The sequence below is a fragment of the Spermophilus citellus genome (assembly GCF_964194105.1).
Source record: "Spermophilus citellus genome assembly, chromosome: 3".
NCBI classification, from domain to species: domain Eukaryota; kingdom Metazoa; phylum Chordata; class Mammalia; order Rodentia; family Sciuridae; genus Spermophilus; species Spermophilus citellus.
In genome coordinates this window covers 188695391-188718447 of record NC_138184.1, presented here as the reverse complement: position 1 = coordinate 188718447, position 23057 = coordinate 188695391, and the positions used below count along the sequence as shown (strand labels likewise).

At 35.9% G+C, this 23057-nt stretch overlaps 1 protein-coding gene across 1 annotated transcript in view; it reads left to right on the top strand.

Moving 5' to 3' along the window:
- Positions 1-12801: 12801 nt before the first annotated feature.
- The window catches only part of TES (testin LIM domain protein), a 40435-nt gene continuing 30179 nt past the window's right edge, over positions 12802-23057 (top strand). Inside the window, exon 1 of the mRNA XM_081285684.1 lies at positions 12802-13112. Within this exon, the coding sequence (XP_081141810.1) occupies positions 13086-13112 (27 nt within the window). The 5' untranslated portion in view covers positions 12802-13085. The remainder of the gene's footprint in view (positions 13113-23057) is intronic.

Here is a 23057-nt window from a genome sequence, read left to right as displayed (position 1 = left end):
AAAGCCTGAGTTTTAAGTGAACAGAATCTACATCTCTTTCAGAACTGTAATAGATTTTCCTTCTTACCCAACTAGCAAGAGCTACACAAAAATAGTCACCAATAGGCTGGTGCCATCCCTTTTTTGGACTGGTTCAACTTTTGAAAAATAAATTAGCAGCTTTTGTTCACACTGAGGCTTACCAGAGACTCATATTTATATTACCGTTAAGAGGCAATCTTAAAAGTACAACATTTCCATTAACCCATAACATATTGAGCTCCCAGGAATTGGGACAGCATGGAAAGGCAGTTTTAAAAATGAGATCTCTCTAATTTTGAAAGTAAAAAAAATATATATATGATGATAATTTAATAAACTAGAAGAATGATTATGTTACCAAGTAAAATTATTATTTTATTATAGGTAGTAATTCCCTGTTAAGACAAGGTTTTGGATTATAACGAATATAGAGTTTAAATGTTTGTGAGCTCTGAGTCTTGTAGAAATAGCACAGGGCACTTTTGTCTCACATTCAAGCCAACTTTTGTTTTCTCTATTGATATACTGTACTGATTCCCTACTGGAAAAATCATGTATAATGTAATTAACTTCTACAATAGCTAAAATACTCTAAGATTTAGTAACATTTGTTTAAATGTGCAGGGTACTCATGGTTCCTTAGTCATGGTACACTCCCAAAGACATTTTTATTTCTGAGAAAACTTTCAAAAGTCTATTCCTTATTTCTAGAAGGTATCATTCTACCTAGGGAGCATGCTTCCATAGACAGTAATTCCACAAATACCACTCAGCACTGCATTTGCCCACAAAGAAATGTTTGTTTTAAGACGATGTGAAATTCTCCATTCCGAAATACACAGGAATTCCCAGCCAATTACCTCAATAAATTCCAATGTTATAATGCCTCATACTTTTATTTTATAATCCTATTTTTACATCACCTTTTCTTTGTTTGTCAAAGAGAGTATTAAGTATATACTCAATATCATTCTTACCATTTATCATTTACTTATGGAGAAAACAGACTTCGTCCTTTCTTCCTGCTATTTAAATAATTTCTAAATGATTTATTTTGTTCACTGGATTTAAGTTAAAAATAAATCTACTAAGATTTATTTTTGTGCAACAGGTTTTTTTTTATCAATACAAGCATAAAATGTTGCATCTGGGGTAGAAAATGAGTATTTTGTACCAGTATTTGTCTGATTATTAAGGATCAAATTTAATAATAACACCACATGACTCCTTTTTAATGAGCAAACTTGACTGATCACAGATCATTCCCAGCATTTTTTTCAAAATTGAATTTGTAGAAAAAGAAGCCTCATTTATCTTTTTATGGAAGATATGACCTACAACTGTCTGGAATCACGACTTGCCTGACTGTGACGTGGAGAAGCTATTCTGAGATAATAGATCTGGAATGCAGGGTGGGGAGGGGAGGAGAGAGTGTTTTCAAATCTCTCTTTAGTAATCCTTAAAGGAAATTCCAACCACCCTTCTCTCACTGTCATATGAAACCAAAAGAAAACCTCAATAGGCTTAAACCAATTCAAACAGTTGTCCCTTAAACAGGTATTTAAGTTGAAGACAGAAGAGAAAAATAGAAACTAAACTTGTTGCTAATAAACTAAAACAATGGGGCTGGAGGATAGAGATGACAAGATTCAACTGACATGTGTGGTAGATTGTACTTCCTAAATATGGCTACAAAAATGTCTGCTATACCACATCCTTACTTACTATGTGATATTAACACTCTTCCTATTGCATAGCAAAGCCTATGTCCCTTGATCCTAAGTGGAAGATTGTTACTACCTCAACCAACAGAGTTTAAAGAAAGTAATGCTATGAGATTTATGAGGCTAGTTCAGAAAAATACCATGCACTCCCATCTTAATTTCCTGGGAGGTCTACTTCTGGGACCCAACTGCCATACTATGAGGAAATTAAAACTATAGCATAGCAACTGGGTTCCAAATGTAGACAAAAGAACACTTGGAAAGGCCATGTGTGGATGTTCTTGCTGATAGTCCTCATCAATACCCACTGTCAATTTAGATCAGTAAAGACACCTCTCCACATAATTCTAGTCCCCAACAATTGAGTCACCCCCAGGCTTCAAGTCTTTCACTTAAAGCTCCAGATACAGATACCATGAAACACAAATAAGTCTCTCCTATGTCTAGGATCCTCCAACTTTCACAAGGTTCAATAAATGATTTGGTAGAAGGACCCACAGAATTCAGAAAAGCTATTATACCCATGATTATGATTTTTCAAAATGGAAGGATACAGATTAACATCATCCAGAAAAAAAAGCATATGGAAGAATCAGGGAGAGATCAGGCATGAGTGTCCAGGTATCTTCTCTCACTGGAGGGGTATAGACAGCACTTAATTCTTCCAGCAAACATGTGACACATGAAGTATTGGCAACCAGGGAAACTCACCTGAGTCTTGATGTCCAGGAACTCAATATGAGTACAGAGTACCTATATGGCCAAACTCAGTCTGTACCCATTCAAACTGATAAAGCATGATCTAAGGCCATTGCCATAAATCACATTTTAGTATAAACTATCTGGTGTATCCTAAATGTCTTACAGATAGGACATTCTAAGGGTTTGGAGGTTAACTTCAAGGAGCCAGCCAAGAGCCCATCTTTTATTTGGAATGTGCAGGGTTTAAACAACAGAGATATCTTAAGTTAACTCTGTATAGCACACAAGGCTAGTTCAGAAAATACCACAAGCTTCCACCTTGCTCTCTGGAATATGAATGCTTTTAATCCAGATGTGATACTATGAGTAAATTCAAATTGGTCCAAGAAAAAAAACACATGCAGAATCCACAAACAGAGATCCTTGCTGATAATCCTAGGCAAAAATTAACAAACAGATATGTGAAGATACCACTAGATGATTCTGGCCCCCAGGCAAATGACTAACTCATCCCAGTCTTCAAGACCTCCAGCTAAAGCCCCACACATCATAGAACATGACTGCCCCCCTGTGCTCTGTCCTTATTCCCGCCGCAATTTCTAAGCCTACTCATTTGGTGTTTTATGCCACCAACTTTGGGGTGGTTTGTCATAAAGCAGTAATTACTACAATATCCTTTGGGCCTGGAATTAGGGTGAGATAGAACAAACAGGTGGCATTGGCATTTGACAGAAGTGAGAAGAGAAAGTCTCTTACTTGAAAGTCTAAGTGATTTCTAGCAGAGAGTTGTCTAAAGCCAAGAGGACTCAAGGAGACTGTCAGTGAAGGCTTAAAGGAAAGTATGGAGAATGTTACTAGGAAAAAAGCAATTGTTATATAGTGGCATTAAGTTTGCCACAACTGTTGTCTGTAGTAATGTACAAAATAGAACATGAGCCTAAAACTTGATGATTGCAGAATATTGAAAGTGTCACCTGGCTTATTTTCCTTGTCTATGATAAAACGTGAAATAAGAGATGAACTAAATTGTATACTGTTAAAAATGGACTGGTACTTTCTGGATTCTAAAATAAGCCTATATCTCTAGTCCAACATTACAATATGGCAAAAGATTTTAAATTAAGAATTAAGAAATGACTTCTGATAAAGACTAAATCCAAGATGGTAGTTAAGAGCTCATATTAAGAACTCAGCAATATCTGACATACTGACTCATATGTAACATTTCAGACAGGCAGAAAGCCCCTTACAGATTTTAAGAGTGTGCCACATAGAAAATCCCTATTAAAAAAAAAAGTGTTCCTAAGAATAGTAAATGTGGTAGCCCATGAAAGTCTCACACTGGAAACACAAAATTTAAAAAAAAAAGGATAATCTCAAAGATATGTGTGTGTTTGCCTTCAGTCTAACAGAATGGCTTATATATTAATACATAAGAAACTCACAAGAAGACAAATAATGAACATAATTGATATTTATTATTATTTTCTGCTTAGAATAGTCTCTCCTCTAGCCCTTCTGGAACCCTTATTCTAGGAAATTTGACAAGTACCTAATAAATTAATGTACTCCATCTCAATCATAACTAACTTCTGCCCCTACAAATAACAATCCCCCTAATTTTTATGGTAACTACAGCATGTATTTTTTTTTTTTTAGTTTTATCACTCAAATGTGCATCGCTGAATAGTATGATTTGGTCTTATCCTTACTCATCTTAAAATAATGAATGTGTTTTCTTAAATTTCTTACTTTATAGGTTCTCCCTCCATCATCTCATTTTCTTTGTAATTTTTCCAGTGAAAAACTAGGGTCATCTAATCTATAGAGTTTCTCACCATCTGAATTTTGCTGATTTGGTATATTCTTGGTGCAGTTCAGTACATTCTTCCACCCATGATATTTCCTGCCACCTGATGGCTGGATATGAAGATTGGAACAGATTCAGGTATTATCTCTTTGGTAGCCCTTCAAGAGGTATTTGGCACATAATGTCTGATTGACTCTCTTTTTATGATAGCAGCCATCAGTAATAGTTTATTTTTTTCTTACTCATTAAGAGTTATGAAATGGTAATATTCTATTACTTATTTACAATATTTCATTATTGTGATACAGTTCCAATCAGAAAGGAAGGATAAATGGTAAATCCTTGATTCTTTTCCTCTATTTTACATTTAATTTTGTGTGTGCGTGTAGTACTGGGGGTTGAGCCTAGTGGTCACCCTACCACTGAGATACCTCCCCAGCCCTTTTCTTTCTTTCTTTCTCTCTTTCTTTCTTTCTTTCTTTCTTTCTTTCTTTCTTTCTTTCTTTCTTTCTTTCTTTCTTCATATTTTTATTATTTTTTTTTAATTTGACACAAAGTCTTGTTAATTTGTCCAGACAGACCTCAAACTTGCCATCCTCTTGCCTCAGTCTCCCAAGTAGTTGGAATTGCAGGTGTGCACCACGGCACACAGCTAAGTTCTTTAATTTGTTGGTTCCCTATAATTCTCTGAAGATGGCCAATGTAGTTTTTAAAAATATTATTATGAATCCATAAACATATTTCATGAATTTCAATCCAACATATATTTGTTACATTACTTTTAACATGACATCAGTGTTTTTACAGCTTCTTTGTTCTTTTCTATGTTTAAACATTCCAGACCTATGATCAGTCATTTTCTTAAGAAGCTCTGAGCTTCTCTTACTGAGAAATGTTATTTCAAGATCACAATTAGGCACCAGAGATGTTTATCACTATTGGGTTAGTAACTGCAGCCTTTTTCTGGGAATAGAGCTAGTCAGATAGTTAGATAAATAGAGTAAGGAGGTAGTAATTTAGATAGATAGAATCAAATTAAGAACTATTTCAGTTTTAGGGATTTACTTTTACCTCTTCTACTTTCTTCTATACTTAGGATTCAGTTTCTCAAAGTTATAGGAAATGATAAAATTAGACTATAGTCTATTTATTTATTTTATTTCATATTATATGCATAACAGATTAAAATGTTAATACTAACTAACAATGTGAAAACTAGAAATATATTCAATTTTTATATGGTTTCCTCCCACTTTATTTATATTAGTTCTATAGTGTCAGGGTATAGAGTTAATATACATTATACTCACTCCTTGTTCTATATTAGTCTTGTTCCACCTTAGTTCCATATAAATTGGTATATTTAATGCCTACCTCTTCATGTCAACATCTCTTGGTTGTCTGAAGATCATTCCCAATTGATTCTTCAGAAGGAGCTCATGGGAATAATATTTTCCAAGTTTTTGCATGTTGATAAAACATGTTTCTTATACTTGAAAGCCACTTCATATAAAATGCCTGATTCACAGTATCTTTCTTGAATCGTCTTATTCATTTTCTTCTGATCTAGTGAATCACTATAGAAAATTTGATAATGTTCTTTTTTATAAATCATATGCTTTAAAAAAATTCTGAAGATAACCAAAGGGTTCCCCTTGCCCCGTTTTACAAAGTCCAGTAATTTTCTAAACTATATCTTGCTATTGATTTTTTTGAGTTGATATTTTCTGGTATGAAATGTAACTTTCAATATTAAGTTTTAAATCTTTTTTTAAAATTCAGGTAAGTTTTCATGGATTATGATTTAGGATGTATTATTTTGGTTTGATTTTCCTCTTCTGGGTCTCCTATAATCCACAAGTTCCAATTTTATTATCTGTTTTCAATATTTGTTAATTTCTCTGTTATACTTTTTTTTAAGAGAGAGAGAGAGAGAGAGAGAATTTTAATATTTATTTTTTAGTTTCGGCAGACACAACATCTTTGTTTTGTATGTGGTGCTGAGGATTGAACCCGGGCCACAAGCATGCCAGGTGAGCGCGCTACTGCTTGAGCCGCATCCCCAGCCCTCTGTTATACATTTTTTCTTTAAAAGAAAACTTTCTTTTTTATCCTCTGTTACTCTTAAGCATTATCAGTTTTTGACTCTTGTATTCTTTTTACTTTATTCTTCATTTATCTCCCTTCCCTCATCATTTCTAATTCTTTCCTGAGTTCTATCACCACAGTTTTTAGTTTTTCTAATTCTGATGTATGTAGTTCTTTATATACATTAGTGTTTTCATGTCTCTTGTTTTAAAATAATAATTCACAGTTTTTGTTCTTTGGAGGACATTTTTTTTGATGCTCTCTATGTGTTGGGATGTTTTTCTTTTCCTTTTCTCCTCTTATGATAACTTTGTATGGAATTTGATCCTAATTAATTTTCTGCTGCTCATTTTTACATGATATTAGTTTTTTTTATAAATTTTTACAGTGAGGCAAGGTTTAGAGAGTGTCATCCAACTTTAAAGAACTCGGTCTTCCACGTTCTTATGAAGTGCTAAAAAGTATAGCAGCACTTTGGGGACTTCCTGATGCAAATCCCTTCTTCTAGCTGTAAAGCATATGAAGTACCATTAGTATGACTGAGAAGGTCAAATTTAAAGTATTAATTATATTTAAATACTTTAATTAAAAATTAACCACATTAGGGCCAGGTGTAGTGGCACAGGCTTATAATCCCAGCAGCTCGTTGTTCAAAGCCAGCCTCACCAAAAGGGAGGCACTAAGCAACTCAGTGAGAACTTGTCTCTAAATAAATGTCTGAAAAAAGAATATTTCATCTCCTCTTCATCAGACACCACCCCCTTACTTCCTTCCCTCCCTGCAACAAAATTTTTTTATATACACATGTGTCTTGTGCCTCTTGATAATTTGTTCCTCAACTCTTGCGTTTTGGCATTTATGGAATAACTTGTCACCTGGTTGTCTTATAAAGGTTGTCCCTGAACATTTTTTTGGTTTTGGTTTTGCTAACTAGTTGATCTGTTTTAAATTTTTAGTGTAGGTATTCAGAAAGATTGAAAATTACACTGCCATTTTCCTGTCTGCTTAATGCTTTGAATAACATATTCTAAAAATAAGTTCTTTTCATTAAGGAATATATCATACTAATCATGTGTTTTTGTCAACTGTTTCAATGCTGTGATAAAAAAAAAACTCACAAGAACAATTTTAGAGGAGGAACAGTTTATTTTTCATTCACAGTTTCAGTCGGCCAAGCCGACTCCATTGCTCTAGACTTAAAATGATGCAGGACATCATGGAAAAGAGTGTGGTGGAAGAAAGTCGATCAGGACACAGCCACCAAAAAGCAGGGAGAGCTCTGCTCCACAAGGACAAAATGTAAACCCCAAAAGAAAGCCCCCAGTGACCTAGCTCCTCCAGCCACACCCTACCTGCCTACAGTTTACCACCCAGTTAACCCCTATCAGCAGATTAATGATTAACACATTGATTAGGTTAAGACTCTCATAACCCAATCATTTCACCTCTAAGCTTTCTTGCACTATCTCATACATAAATTTTCGGTGGACACTCAATATCTAAACCACAGCATCATCAAATAATTTAAAAAGAAGAAATCACCATGAACACACCAATCAAAGAAACTACTGACATTTTAGTGTATTTCATTCATTTTCCTTTCCTATACAAAGTATTTTGCATAGTTGTAAGTATGCGGTATATACAATTCTGTGTTCCAATTTGTTCCCATTACATTATAATTTTTTTTTCTATTACAAAAATTCCTAAATATTGTTCAGTAGCTGTGCTAAATCTATCATGTGGCTTATCCATTATTTACTGAATCAAACCTCAATATTTGGTCAAAATGACAGATGATGGTTTGTTCTGAGATATGTTAGATACCTGTTTGCTGTTAAGATACACCTGTAGGACAACCTGTGATTTTTATTCAAGCTGCTAATAAGCAATAATAGCTGTGCCAGGCTCACCTAGGAGTTCCCATGACAAGTGTTAACAAATAATTTGCCTCTCCAGTGAGGCCTCCTGGGACCACATTAGTGATTGAAGAGAAAGGTGTCCTTATCTTTATTCTGAAATCTTCAACTAATGGAGAAAGCTTTTCAATAATTCTCTTTTTCGGGTGTTCATAGTGTTTACTCTGTATGTGGAGACATATGCTTATAATTTATATGTACTTATAATCATCTGTTATTTTCAGTTAAGATGTTTCTTTTGGTCACCAGAAAAAAATCAGTAGTACATATGAAACTAAATCCATGAGGATGTGTAAGGTTTGAATTACACCTACCATATTTAGCACCAAAAAGATTCCTAAGAGATAGGAAAATGGAATCCTAATAGATTTCTTATCCTCCCTTTCTTCAGAGATCAATCAAGTTCCGTATTTCCTACTTCTTTAATATTATTGGTAATTCCCTCAGACACCATACCCATTCATTGCCACTCCTTTACTTTGGCTTTCTTCATATTTCATGTGGGCTTGGGCCATAATATCCTAATCAATCTTCTCTTCTTTAGATCTGTCCTATATAGTAGTTACTCCTACTCCTCCCAACAAGAGAAACATCTACAAATGTTTGCACAAGTAGACTTTTAAAGTATAAGTCATCTTGAAAATGGTCAGTAGTCCTCCAATGTCCACAGGAAAAAAAATATCAATTTCTTTCCTTATTCACTAAGCCTCTTCTTTATTTCCTTATAATACTGGAAACAGAGATATATGCCTTTAGGGGATTTTTAGAAAACTCTTTTCACTCCTTTCTGTGAGATGCCCTACCTGTCAATTTAAGTTTCATTCTCTGTGTTGTCCTCCATGCTTCTGAAATAATGCAAGCCCCGATCCATTGGATCAGAGGTTCACATTTACCATGCTGAGTTAACAACAGCCTTTCTTTTGGAGGGGTTGGAAGCCCATTCTAGATCTCTTGCTTGAACTAAGGGAATATTGGCTCATGAGTTGAGAATGCTTTTATAGGATGTCTGTGAGTATAGAAAAACAGATACGAACGAGTTTGCAAAGGGGAATAACTAAAGCTGATGTTGGCCGAGTAGCAAGATGAAAGAATCTATATGTTACCAGAGAAAGAGTTGTTCTTTTGGCTCCAGATGTTATGAAGAGCCTGGTTCTAGTCACAAATGAACTCAAGTGTCTGGGTCTTGAGTTTTGCAAGACATCTATTTAGTTTTAAAACGATATGCCATCTTTTTTATTATTTTTTTTAAAGAGAGAGTGAGAGAGGAGAGAGAGAGAGAGAGAGAGAGAGAGAGAGAGAGAGAGAGAGAGAATTTTTAATATTTATTTTTCAGTTCTCGGCGGACACAACATCTTTGTTGGTATGTGGTGCTGAGGATCGAACCCGGGCCACAGGCATGCCAGGCGAGCGCGCTACCGCTTGAGCCACATCCCCAGCCCTTTTTTTTATTATTTTTAAACTAAGTCAAGAGGGGTTCCTATTTCTTACAATCAAAAGAGTTTTAATTAAGACACCGTTCATATTCCAAGACTCAACCAAGAGATATTCTTTTCTAAAGATTTTACAAACCCCAATACAACCCTCTCCCTGCCCTGTGTTGGCACATCCCTCCACCAGCAACACTTCATTACTTTTACATGCCTGTCATCCCAAACTAATCTGTAAGAAACTGAAGAATGAAGGAAATGTCTTACATATGTTTTATTTTAAATCTCTCTAATGTCCACTACAGTGCAAGGTACATATATGTTTAATACATTTCCTTCATCAGAGACTGTAACTTACAGACTGAATTTAACATGCATAAATATTATGTTTGGTGCATATAAAGAACTTTTTAGTGTGTGTGTGTCTGTAAAATCTAGTATTTTTACTTACTTTTCTAAGATAAAGATCTTAAGAACATTCCTTATCTGATATATTGATTTCCTCTCTACTTGATAGAAACATCAGAGTTGGGTCATGTATTAGGTTGATGTTTCCATTTTTGTGGAGGAGTCAAGTTCAACATTGACCAAAGCACTCTGGTAGGCAAAAAGAGAGAAATATGAAGTAATGCCCGTATCCACAGCTCCACTAATAATACACTTTCCAAAGTTATTGATGATCTTCTTATTAAATCCAGTGTACATTTGACCCTTCTCTACAATTTCATACCGTTTGCAATTCCTTGAATTTGCTTTCTGCTTGTTGAGATTTTACTCCTATTTTTCCCTCTTTCCTTTTGACTAGCTTTCATCTCTTGTTTATGCTTATCTTGTTCTGCATTGCTCAGTTGTTGTCTTTGATATCTTTTCCTTCATTTTTCTATCTCCCAAGCTGTGCTTCTTTCTTTCCATGCTTTTAATTATTTATCTATGTAGGATGTTGACGCTGAAATCATCATTCCAGTCCATATTTTATCTCTTAGGTTTATATTTGGTTACTTGATTTTAATATCCCAATTTCCAAATCATACTCTTTTCTCTTAACACCCTTTGCCTTACACACACACACACACACACACACACACACACACACACACACACAAAGCCCTTTCCTTCATCTTACAGTTTCTCTTTTCTTGAGCTATCCACAAAGGTGAGTGTGGTAAAACCATTTGCACTTTTTTTATTCATTCATCTGTCATCAACTACATCCAGTCATCATACTGTGCCTGTTCTAACTCCTTAATATCTCTACAGCCTAACACTTGAATAACTGAATTAGGACTTGTAATCTAATTTTCCTAGTCAACACTTACCTACATTAATTGTTTCCTGTAAGTAATTTACAAATAATATGTGAATATTTTCCTATAATTGGCAGATTAGTAATTTCAGATAGAAATCACTAAATTCCAGCATCTACCCTGGCCAATGCTACCCACACAACTGACACTGGGAGGGCTGGGAAGGAAGAAAGGATGAGAGCCAGAATATGATGGTTAAAAATGTTTCAAGACTGGGGTTGTAGCTCAGTGGTAGAGCACTTGCCTAGAATGTACAAGGCACTGAGTTTGATTCTCAGCACCATATATAAAAAATAAAGTATCTAAAATAAAGTTCCATAAACAAGTAAAAATAAATAAATAAAATGTTTCCAGGTCATTTTCTTAGTGTCATCTGTTCTACTCCACCAAATGACACAAAACTTATGTTACAGTGTTTATTTGATGTCTTATTTAAACTGCTTTCCTGGATGTTTTCTGTTAAGCTCTTTGAAAGAGAAGAAATTGCATTGTCATAGCTAGATCTCATATTTATAAGAGCTAGGCACAACATGCAAGGGTTCAAACTTATCAGGATGGTTTGGGAAAGAAGAATATTTTACTTCAACTGAGTAAAAAGGAAAAAAAATCACTATCCATTTTGGTCATTCTATTTTTAGTAATTAATAGGATATGGAAAAACATGCATATCATAAATCAATGCTTTGTCAAAAAAAGTTAACAAATAACCTAATAAAACAAAGGGTTGAAAGTTTGGATAGATGAATTTTGATTTTTTTTTTAACTACCAAATTTCAAGAGGCAAAATGGAGAGACATCTGGCCTTGTATCTGCATTGTGTTGGGTATTTGTTTTGGGGGGAATTTGGTTTTTATTTTGTTTGGTTTTTGCTTTTGAAAGGTGGATGTCATATTAGAAGGCTACCTGCTATCTGGCCATTGTCGTTTTCTGTCATTATCACAGACTGAAGAAAATTGCTCTTTTTCTGTAGTTAGAATGCCGTTTCCAGTCCAAAACATCCTGGAGAAGTTGTTTAAACTATTAGCTCTGTCCCCTAAGATTCTAGAAAGGCCCCTACATTTGTGGTGGTGGTGGGGGGTCTTCATTTCTCTATAAAATGAAGGAATTGAACAAAACAATATCTGGATTTCATTCCAAACTCACCAATCTGATATTTATTGCAATTACTCCAGAATGAAGGTATGAAATGGGCCCAGCTCTGGGGCTCCAATGTTGCTGTGATACCTCTGAAACTCTGCTTCATAGAAGCGTGGGAATAAGAGCCCCCTTGCGGTATTTCACATAGCAGGACAAAGGGCAAGCCTCTATATTCAAAGGAAAGACATAACTTGTTTCTGAAGTGAACAGATGCTCATCATCACATCATCCTCAGTTTCGGATAATCAGATGCTCAGAAAACAATATTAACAATTTTCATTGACATGAAAAATGCAAGATAAGGTCCCTTGCTAGAGTTTGGGACTTTGGAGAAAAGCATTCGTGAAAAGGGCATTTCCACAACTCAATAGTGAAATCAGAGCCTAAATCCCATCACTGGAATCTCTAACAATCTCCAAAATCTCTTGAATTATTCTCCCTGAAAATAAACCAAGTTAGTGTAGGGATAACTACTCCTTTTGACCTGAGTCAAGGGTCCCCTACAAACAGGTACAAACTGCCAGAATGGTAAGAGCTCTTCTTCAGCCACAGGCAGGCGGGATTAAGGTCTCCACCCGTGCGTAGCGCGTAAGCCAAGGCCTGGTGCGGGTTACTGAGCTCCCCCTCAGGGCGCCGCCCCAGACGCGGCCCCGCCCCTCACCTTGCCCGCACTGCGCTCGGGCCGCGAAGGTGCGTGCGGCGCTCGGTGATTGGCGGCGGCCCGGCGCTGCCCCGCTGCCATTGGCTGCCCGCGCCTCTTTGTTCCCGGTCCCCGCCGCAGGACGACTGCAGCGGACTGGGCGGCGGAAGTTCGACGGCGCCGGGTGGGTGGCTGCGGTAGTGGCGCCGTAGTGCCGGCAGATCCCCCCCCAGGGCCCGCAGTGGAGCGGAGGCCTGCCAAGCCTGGACGTGAGATCCCGGACAGGAGGAAGGAACCCGTCTGACACACCAACATGGACCTGGATACCAAAATGAAGAAGGTAACAGGTCGCCGGCGGCGACAGCGGTCGCCTCACCTGCGCCGCCGGGGCCGCGTCCCGGAACCCCCGGCGGCGCCGCCCCCTGGCTGTCGCCAGCGGTGGGGCGCGCGGGCCGCCTGGCGCGAGCCAGCTCCCTGTCTACGGTGTCCCCAGGATGCCGGGTCCAGGTACGGGGCCCTCTGGGTTGAGGTGCCTGGCAACCTCGCTAACTCCTGAAACCTGGGAGCGACAGTGAGTCCGAGCGCGAGCGGGCGCGGGACCTTGCTCCCCTCCTGTCTCACCACGCCCAACGGTTGGAGGTGTCTGAAACTTTTCCTGAAAATGTTTCAGCTACGCCTGTGCCTCCCCCAAAAGGAAAAGATGAGGTTAGAGCGAGTTCGGGCGAGACCGTGACACTTCTTCTTCCTGTCTCAGGAAATTCAACTTCATCAAGCCGTTGTGGTTTAGGAGTGTTGATGCGACTTTGACAGCCTTGACCTCCTCCCTTTACAACTTGGCTGCCTGAGGTTCCCTAAAGTGAGCGAGTGCTGATTTAATGCACTTTCTTAGCACCCGCCACTGCTGATTATTTTGTAAAGTGATGATTTTTTTTTTTTTTTTTTTGCTCTTATCATTCATTACTTGATTGCCAAAGCACATTGCCTCCTTCTTGGCAAAGTTATCTCTCAAAGAAAACTTTTTCCCTGGTTTGCAGCTAGCCACAAAGAGCGATTGTCACTAGTGCTCAGTTCTGGGGAAGGTTTCCAGCTGGATGGTTTTGGGCTTCAGAATCCTACCTGAGCCACTCCCAGGGTACAGGGAGCCCCTGTAGCCTGGGAGAAAGGGTGGGGACCAGACTTTGACTCCAAAAAGAATGCTGATGTCACATTCCAGTGTAACATTCTGTGTGAAAGGTCTCCTTCCAGGGAATTGTTCATATTTACTCTGCAGTAAATTTAAGCTAGCTGTTTCTTATCAAATAGGGAAGGAAGTTGTGCAGAGTGAGAAAGGGAAAAGTAGCAAAAAACTTAATTTTCTTGCTTGTCTTCTGAAAGACAAATTTCTGACCAGAGCATTAAGTATATTTTATGGTAAGAACTTAATTTTTGAAACTGTATGCAAATGCAAGATATTAGTTTAGGAAGTTGAACAATAAAAACTTGCAATGAGAAAAAACAGTTTTTTGGTCTCTTGTGACTAAAATCAGCACTCAAAACGGAATCCAAGAATAGGAAAACAAATTTTTAAGAATACTGTAGTTGCTTTCTATTCTCTTCCCATTTGATATTTATAAAGTTATTTTAAATAACAGTTTTTTGACTAATCTGCTTTCCACTTGAAAGCATGTGCTTAATGCACCATTAGTTTTTTGTTGATCATTGCACTCATTTTGATTTTGTGTGTGTAAATACTTAATTTAGTTCTTGTCTAAAATTTGGGGGTGCCTTGCCTTGCTTATAAATATTGATTCAAAAACTACTTTGTAAAAGTCAACACCCTGAGGATGAATAGGTGAAGCACAGGATTTTTACAGCAGTGACACTATTTTGTATATTATAATTGTGGATATATGTCATTTGATGTTTGTCAAAATCCACAAAATGTATAATTTACCAAGAACAAACCCTAATGTAGACTATGTACTTTGTAGATAGTGATGTGTAAGTATGTTTCATTGGTTTTCATAAATATACTACTTTGATGTAAGATATTGATAATGGGGGAGGCTGTGTTTGTGTGGGAAAGAGGAAATATGGGAATTTTATACTTTCTGCTCAATTTTGATGTGAACCTAAAATAGTATATTAAAAAAAACACTCAGAAGTGTTTTAAAGACTCTTTGAGACAAAGAATAATTCTTAGTGGAGAGGTCCAGAGTTAAGAATTATATGGGCCTTGGGATGTAAATCAGTGATAAAGTGCTTGCCTAGCATATTCAAGGCACTGGATTTGATCCCCACAACTGGAAAAAAAAATTATCTATTCTTTCAGAAGAAAAATCCAATTACTATTTATATATAGTTTTATAGTTTCAAAATGTGACTTATAATTATTTAGCATATGATGTAATTTTCCTTCTTCATCCCCTGTTTAAATTTAAAGAATATCTTTTTAACCAAGAATCTTAACCTTCTCTGTAATCTTCCTTCTCTCCACCTTGTCCCCAAGAAGGAGAGATTTTACAGATTTAAAGATAGCCTTTAGAGAGAATTCCATGCCATTAACATACCCCTTTCACTACCTTTTCATTGCTAGTGATTCTTAGAACAGAGTCCTCAACTAGTAAATTGGAAACAACTGAAAGACCCTGAAGGTATTCAGTTTGACTGCCTCTCTGTGCCTATAAGAGACTCAATTTTCAGTGGCTTGGACAGAAAGTTTCCCAGTACAAAACAGTTTGGAATTCCCATGAATACATTTCACAGTCTTAACCGTAATCTCAAAAATAAACTTATATTTTTTTAGAAACTGTTTTCTAACATGCCTCAAAAAAGACACATTGTACAATTATCATTGATTTACTAACTTACCCTTTTTTAGGTATCTATTTAGTTTTCAAGGTTCCCTTCCTTTTTGACTTGGGTATACAAGAAAAATAATAATTTGAACATACGTTGAAGAAAGGCAGGTTAGAAATAAAGTACAGTCATTTAAATGAAACTAAATTTGACTTATGTTTTAAGATGTATAGCATTTTCCTTCTAAAGCCCTTATATTACATTGCTGATTTCATAAAGAATTTTCCCTAGGCAGATGAAATATTTTATTTTTTTTCTGTAAAAAAGATTACAGATGGTGTCTTTATCACACAATGACCTAGGTGAATGATTTGTTATAGGATTTTAAGTTTATAAAAAGAGAACTTGTTCACATCATTCTCATTCTTAACAATTTAGATTAATTACCATTAAACCCCACCTTCAAATGGAATTTTTTGGATTAGAGTTTGCTATATTTTGTTTGAAGTAAGTGAGCTGTTGCTAGGATGTGAGCTAGTTTGGTTTGATACAGAGTTTTTTTTAAAGTAATATTTAGAACAGAATTTGACTATAAGTCCATGCCCTGTCTTTTGAGTTACTCATCTTAATCTCTTCCTTCTATCTCTCATCTCTCATCTAATTGACTGTGTAACTAGAGTCTGTCTGCTTGGGAAAAAGAAAAAAAAAAAAAACAATGGCTTTTGAAAAGCAGAAACAGTATCTCATTTTGTGGTGAATGGTAAATTATGGCCCACAGCCAGCTGTTTTCCTCTTTCCTTTCTGTGTTACTCTCCCATGAGAATCACTTTTTTTCTTTAAAAACATACCAGAGAGAAAGAGAACTTCAGTAATTTCCCTTATATTGCCTGGAATTGCTACAGGGCTTTAAATTTTACCATACTGCTTTTTTCCCTCTTTTGTAATCTCTTTCATTTAATACTTCGTAGGATCCTGCATACATTTCTTAGGACTCTTCTTTGTTTCTTTAATTTTACTTTTAAAAAATGATGCATTTTAAAGATTAAAGGTCAGTAAAAATCCCCACTTTCCACATCCAAATATGTTTTAAAAGTTTTGGTCATTAGCCAAAAAAGCATAGTGGATTCAAGTGATTACATTTGGAAAAAGTATTAAACCACAAAGAGTCTTTCTATTAGAAATTAGAATGAGTCTTTTCCATTAGGCAGCCTCTGATTGAAGTGAAAGGCACAAACCTGATGACCTAGATGCTGAAATCTATAGTGGATTTCTCTGCCTGAAGCTACTTTTGCTGCAAGAGTCATTGTCAAGTCTGGGAACTGAGTGAGAGCCGGGCATACCTAGGGCTTTGTGTTAGATAGAAGTGGGTACTCTGACTCTAAAGTGCAGAAGAAAGTACAATGGTCCTTAGCTGGAGATTTCTCTCTTCTAACCCATGGTGTGATTCATTATATCATTAAATATGAAGTCACTTTCTCTTACTATGATTAGTTTGAATAAATTAGGGTTTCTAATGATTTTGTTCCCTTATATGATCCTGTGGAGTAGACATAGAATTTTCTAACTGCACTCGCTATTTACCTGTGACATTATTTGGCAGTGCCCATACTCCATCCGCAATATGAAATTGTACCCATTCTTCAAGGTTTAACACATGAATGCACCTTCCTTTAGGAAATGTTTCTTCATGTTCCACCTAGAGTCAAATCTTTTTCCTTAAATTCCCAAAGCATGTTATCTGCAACTCCTAGGATTCTTATCACTCTCCACCTTTAGGTTTATTTACCTTGGAAATTCACCTTTTATCTGATTGCAAACTTCTCGAGAGATGAATTTATATTTTCTAGTGCTTACGTAGTTATTTTGTTGGCTGTTCAAAGCAATCCTATATGAAATAGAACCTAGGCACTTTTTCAGAATGAAGCTTAATTTGCAAGTAGAGAATCTTACTATGAACCGGAAACATGGTTTGGAGAATCCATGTTCCTAGCCTCTGAGTCTTATATATCTGCCATCTTGCTTACTAAATATGTTAAATATAACTATTATTAAAAGAGAAATAAAGTATGGTACATTTCAAATTTCCACTTGTTTAAAGGAATTATATTTGAGGAACTGATTTCTATTCCAGTAAAATTACTCTTCTGTTGGTTTTAAAAGTTTAGTTATACTTTATCTATGTCATATGTATACCCTTTAGTGTAAGTTGCTATTGACCCTTTATGACAGAGACTAAGTCTAAAAGAGTAAAAGTATTGTGAAAAAGAATTTCTGGGCAATTTTATAGGCAAAGAAACTGTTTAAGCTCCAATAATATTCTAAATTGAATCTTCTAGGATTCTTTCATCTCCCCAATTTATGTTGGGAGCAAGGGTTATGCTATCTTTCAGTTATTTAATATGGTCTTAAGCTGTAGTATTTATTTGTATTTGACTGTTTTGAGAGGTCAAGCAGTGGCATCTGTAACAGAAGAGGGTACCCCTGGGTGGGTTGTAGAGTCTTTTCTATTTTCTGAAGTCCATGATGATAGAAAGCCTCACACATAGCATAAGTAGGATAAACTTCCTTCTCGTTGCAAAATGTTTAGTGTCATTCGATTGGTAGACCAGAGAGTTAAGAATACACCAATTGTGTGTGTTTTTTTTTAATTAGTCTTAATGTTGGGAGAACTATTTATTTTGATTTTCCAATCTGCATACAAAAGCATTTATTGAGAAGCATTGGAAAACACTAAAATGATCAGCTATTTCATGAGGCTCTAAGGAAATTATGAGCAGTGTAATTAACATCATGGATACATCAGTGTACAAACAAGGATTATTGAATAGGATTTTCTTAGTGAAAATAAAATGATAAATTGGAAAATAACGCTATTTCCTATATTATTTCTCTGAAAGGACTAAAACTTTGCCACATACTAATTTAAATATGTTTTTGTTTTGTTTCTATAAACCAAATCAGTGTCTAGAAATTAGGAAAGATAATACCCAGAATATGTAAACATCTGGATGTATGAAAATGTATGAAAAGCTAGCTGTTGTAAGTTTCTCAGCCTTCTCACTTGCTTCATTAGTATATCTTTAACATTGCCTTGGGATGACAGTTATTAGATCTGAGTCTATTATACTTTGTGGTGTTGGCCACTTGGATTTCAGTTTTCATGCCTATAAAAACCAGTAAGGTTACCAGATAATTTCTAAGGTTTCTCTAAATCCTGTGACTCTTTTTGGAAAATTTTATCAGTATTCTACCAAGTATAATGTTCCACAGGATTTAAAAATCACACAAACCACAGACATCTAAAAATACATGTGTATAAATACAAATATGTATAAATGGAATGGTTTGATATATGTGTTATATGACAGTGAATTTCGTGAGGAAACCTATAGAACAACATAGTGAATTGTGTTTTCCTCATAAATCTTAGTGAATTTTCAATGGATTAGTACTTAATTATGTCAGTTCATAATATTTATAGGGTATTTGAATGTGTTAAGCTTAACTAGATATAAACTGCTCTAGTAGTGTAGATCAAATAAGCCTAGGAGTGATATATTACTTCATTTGGCATTTACTTAGGGGAAAAAAGAAAGCTAAAGGAGCAAAGAATCATTTATCTCTAAAAGTTATCTTTACCAAATAAGATTCTTCTCTTAAAAACTTATATGAGGGCTGGGGATGTGGCTCAAGCGGTAGCGCGCTTGCCTGGCATGCGCGCGGCCCGGGTTCGATCCTCAGCACCATATACCAAGAAAGATGTTGTATCCGCCGAGAACTAAAAAATAAATATTAAAAATTCTCTCTCTCTCTCTCTCTCCTCTATCACTCTCTCTTAAAAAAAAAAAAACTTATATGAATACAGCAACAAAAAAGTTCACTAAAGCAAATGGTCAATGGAAAAGAAATGAGAAAGCCATTTTAATGTATAGAATGTGAAAAAGATTGCACATGGATAAAACTGTAGAACTACAGCTATCTATGAAGTGCACAAGTTAAGTCTTCTTGATTACAAATGCCTTATAAGAATCATTCATGGATTTCCTGTTTGCAGTCACAACAAAGTTTTGTCTGGTAACTACTGCCATGGTAACTGAAAATGTAATTTTAAGGTCTGTCTATCAGATCATTAATATGCAGTACATACAGGAAATTATTTTGCTTCTTACAAGATGGTGAACTATTCAGGAAAATTGTATGAGTTATGATTTACAAAATAAACTTTCCTAAGGAGAGGAAAGAAGAGAAAAAGATTAATTAAATTAAAAGCAGATTTCAAAACCTCATATTTTCAAGAATTTAAAAATAATTTGGTAATTGTAACTTCACCACTGTTCTTTGAGTAAATATCCATGTATTAAAGTTTGCCTCAAACACTGTTATCAGAGAATTAAATTAAGACATCATACTTTTCAACTATCCAGCTACAATCTTTGACTCTTCTATGAAAGAGCTACAGTCAAATTTAAAATAGTTTCATAAATATTTAAGTGTCACTACTTTTATTTGGTCATATTCAAAAAATAAGACCATAGTTTAGAATTGCTATTTTCTCTGGTCCTTACTTAGTCTTCTCAGAATGGGACACTGCTCTGTTCCAGGGCAGGAAGCTTTGTGAGAAGCTAGTCAGTGGGAATTGCTGCAGTCTCCTATGCTAAATGACAGCAAGGCTACTACTGTATAAGTGTATTTAGTCTGTGAGTGCTGACTCATCTTCAAACCCCGAATGAGTCATTCTATATTTATTATAGTGACATGCTAATTACCTAGAAAAACTATAAAAAGAATTTCAGGGTATCTGTTGCATAGCTCCTTATCTGAACATTGAGTCTAGCCAAAAAGAGGGCTGAATCTAGCTTTAATGCCTTGGTAGGGAGTTCATTGATAAGTCAAAGCCACAGGAACTTTCCTTGCTTTGTGTGATAAGGAAGTGATATGCTGTATTGCAAAGTGAACATGCAGATGTTAAGGTGGATTTTTTGTTTTTATTCTGAGCACATCTTCATGACAGCCTGATAGGATAAGTCTCAAAGATAAAGGGTCTGTTCTTTTTTTTTTTATTTCATAGGATGCTGGTCTGCATAAAAATACTGGAACTCAACAAAAGTTACTCTTTGTTTTTCATAAAGAATATTTAAGGTACAGTTTAAATTTAAGATTATCGAATCTAAACTTCATGTCTGTCAGCACCACCTAATGAGCTTATATTCTTCAGAACATTGTCATGTGGGCATCAGTAGGCATAAAAAGAAGGGAAGAAAAGTAGGAAGCAGGGGGAAAAACATAGGTAGGATAGGTATGTAAATTGAGTACAATGCTGGATAGGATGAAATAAGTGCTATAATACAGTGTTTCTTTTCTCTTTGACGGGGAATCACTTTTTAAGAAAAACCATCATGGCCTAATATTTTAAAAACACAACAAAAATAAATTACTAAGACTCATATAGGGCCAATTCATTAAAGGCAACAGACATGATATTACTTTATCAAAGTGCTTAATAGCCCCTAATTGTTTGCTGTTTCTTTACATGTCTCATTATGGACTGGTAACTCACTGTTTGAGAACTGCTGCATTTTGAATAGCACTGCAACAACTGAATACAAAAAACTATTATAAAGTCTCAGAAGCATAACTAATTAGCTTTAATTGGGTAGACTGGGAGTATTTTCTTGAGGAAACAACTCCTATGAATAAATAAGATTTCATTAGGTAAAGAAGGTATGGCACAGGAAGAATACATAGCATGAACTAAAAGTACATGAGTGAAAAGTCAGTAAACCCTTGTTTTACATTGGCATTTTCCATTTGATTCTTTAAAAAAAAAAAAAAAAAAAACAGCCAGTAGAGCTGTAGTAATTTAGTAACTTACACTTTTCCCAAAGCATAGGTTTGAATTGAAGAAATATATCACTGTGCTAGTACTTAGCCCACTGCTGAGAATCTACTCACCTTAACTTTAATTCTTTTTAATTCATTGTGTCCATATGCTGATAAGCAGAGGAAACTTCCTGCTGAAGCTGCTATTGTCTAGGTTTGGCTTAGACCTGAGGGTTGACATCACCTTGTTGCCACGATGTTCAACCTTCTCAGATCAGTGAGTACCTAAAGCAAAAACCTGGAGCAGTAAAGAGCATGCCTAACTTTTAAGCCTCTCTTTTTTTTTTTTTTTTTTTTTTTGTCACAATAGTCACATATCTAAGTCCAGAAAAGAAATCTATGCTAGCAACCACGAGTCTATGGCAGAGATATTAATTGAATGCAAAGAAATATTCATTTAAAGTTCAAGTTCAGTAACTTTGGAATGTATTATTTGATTTAATTATTTTTCTTTTACTAATTTGCAGATTACTTGATTTTAACTTTTATGATGAAATTAAAAATTATAAGGCATTTCCTGAATGTGTATGTACCATGTGGAAGTTGCCATACAGAGGATTCAAAGCTGTATCAGGTTCTTGGGTGAAGCACTAATTGAACACTGTTAGTGATCCAGTATAGGGAATTGGTATGTTTTCCTGATCAGAATCTTCCTCAGAGTTTCTACTGCAAATTACAAAAATACTATAGTTCTTTGTAGTACCTCCCATTAAAACTAGAGTCTGTTATCCTATCCTTTTAATCAGAACTGCCTTGTGACATACCTGAGCCAATAGAATGTAGTGGAAAGTATGAGTTTCAAGCTTGGACCTCTGGAGACCTTGCTTGCTTCTACCTACATCCTTGGAACCCTGTTTTTACCTTGTGAACCAGCTAAGGCCAGCCTTGGAGGATGAGAGACCAAGTGGAAAAAAGATGAAACATCTCAGCAGAGGCTCCCCAAGCCAGCTGTCCTGAAGAGTGATTGCTGATGCAGTCAGCTCAGCACTGTCCAGAGAAACCATCCAGCTGAACCCAGCTGACAGAATCAAACTGTAAAAGTATAAGCAAAATAGCATCATCAGAAACTACAGAATAAGTGGTTATTGTTTTAAGCCACTTTGTTTAAGGGTGGTGTTACATTTTGAATCTTTAATGTCTCCTCAAAAGCTTGTATGTTAGGCAACACAGAAATATGTAGTGAAATTATTAGATTATGAGAGCTGTAACCTCATCAGTGGATTAATTCATTTGGTAGATTATTAATTTAAATGGATTACTGGATTGTAACCATAGGTAGGTGGGGCATGACTGGAGGAAATTAGTTACTAGGGGTGTGGCCTTAGACTATATCTTGTCCCTGATTCCTCTTTCTCTTTCTGCTTCCCCAGCTTCCATGAGGGCAGCTTTTTTTTTTTTTTTTTTTTTTTTTCCATCACACCTTTTTTCCATGATCTTCTGCTTCACCTCAAGCCCAGAGCAATGGAGTTGATTTGCTAAGCACGAAACCATAACTGATACCCTTCTATTGCTGAAGTGTAAGTTTTCTCAGCAAACCTCCCCAGAAGGAATCTTAGGGAAGACTTTCCTCACTCTGAATTACTCTGTTTGCATGTGAAAGGATCAAGACTCAGTATACTTTAGCTTC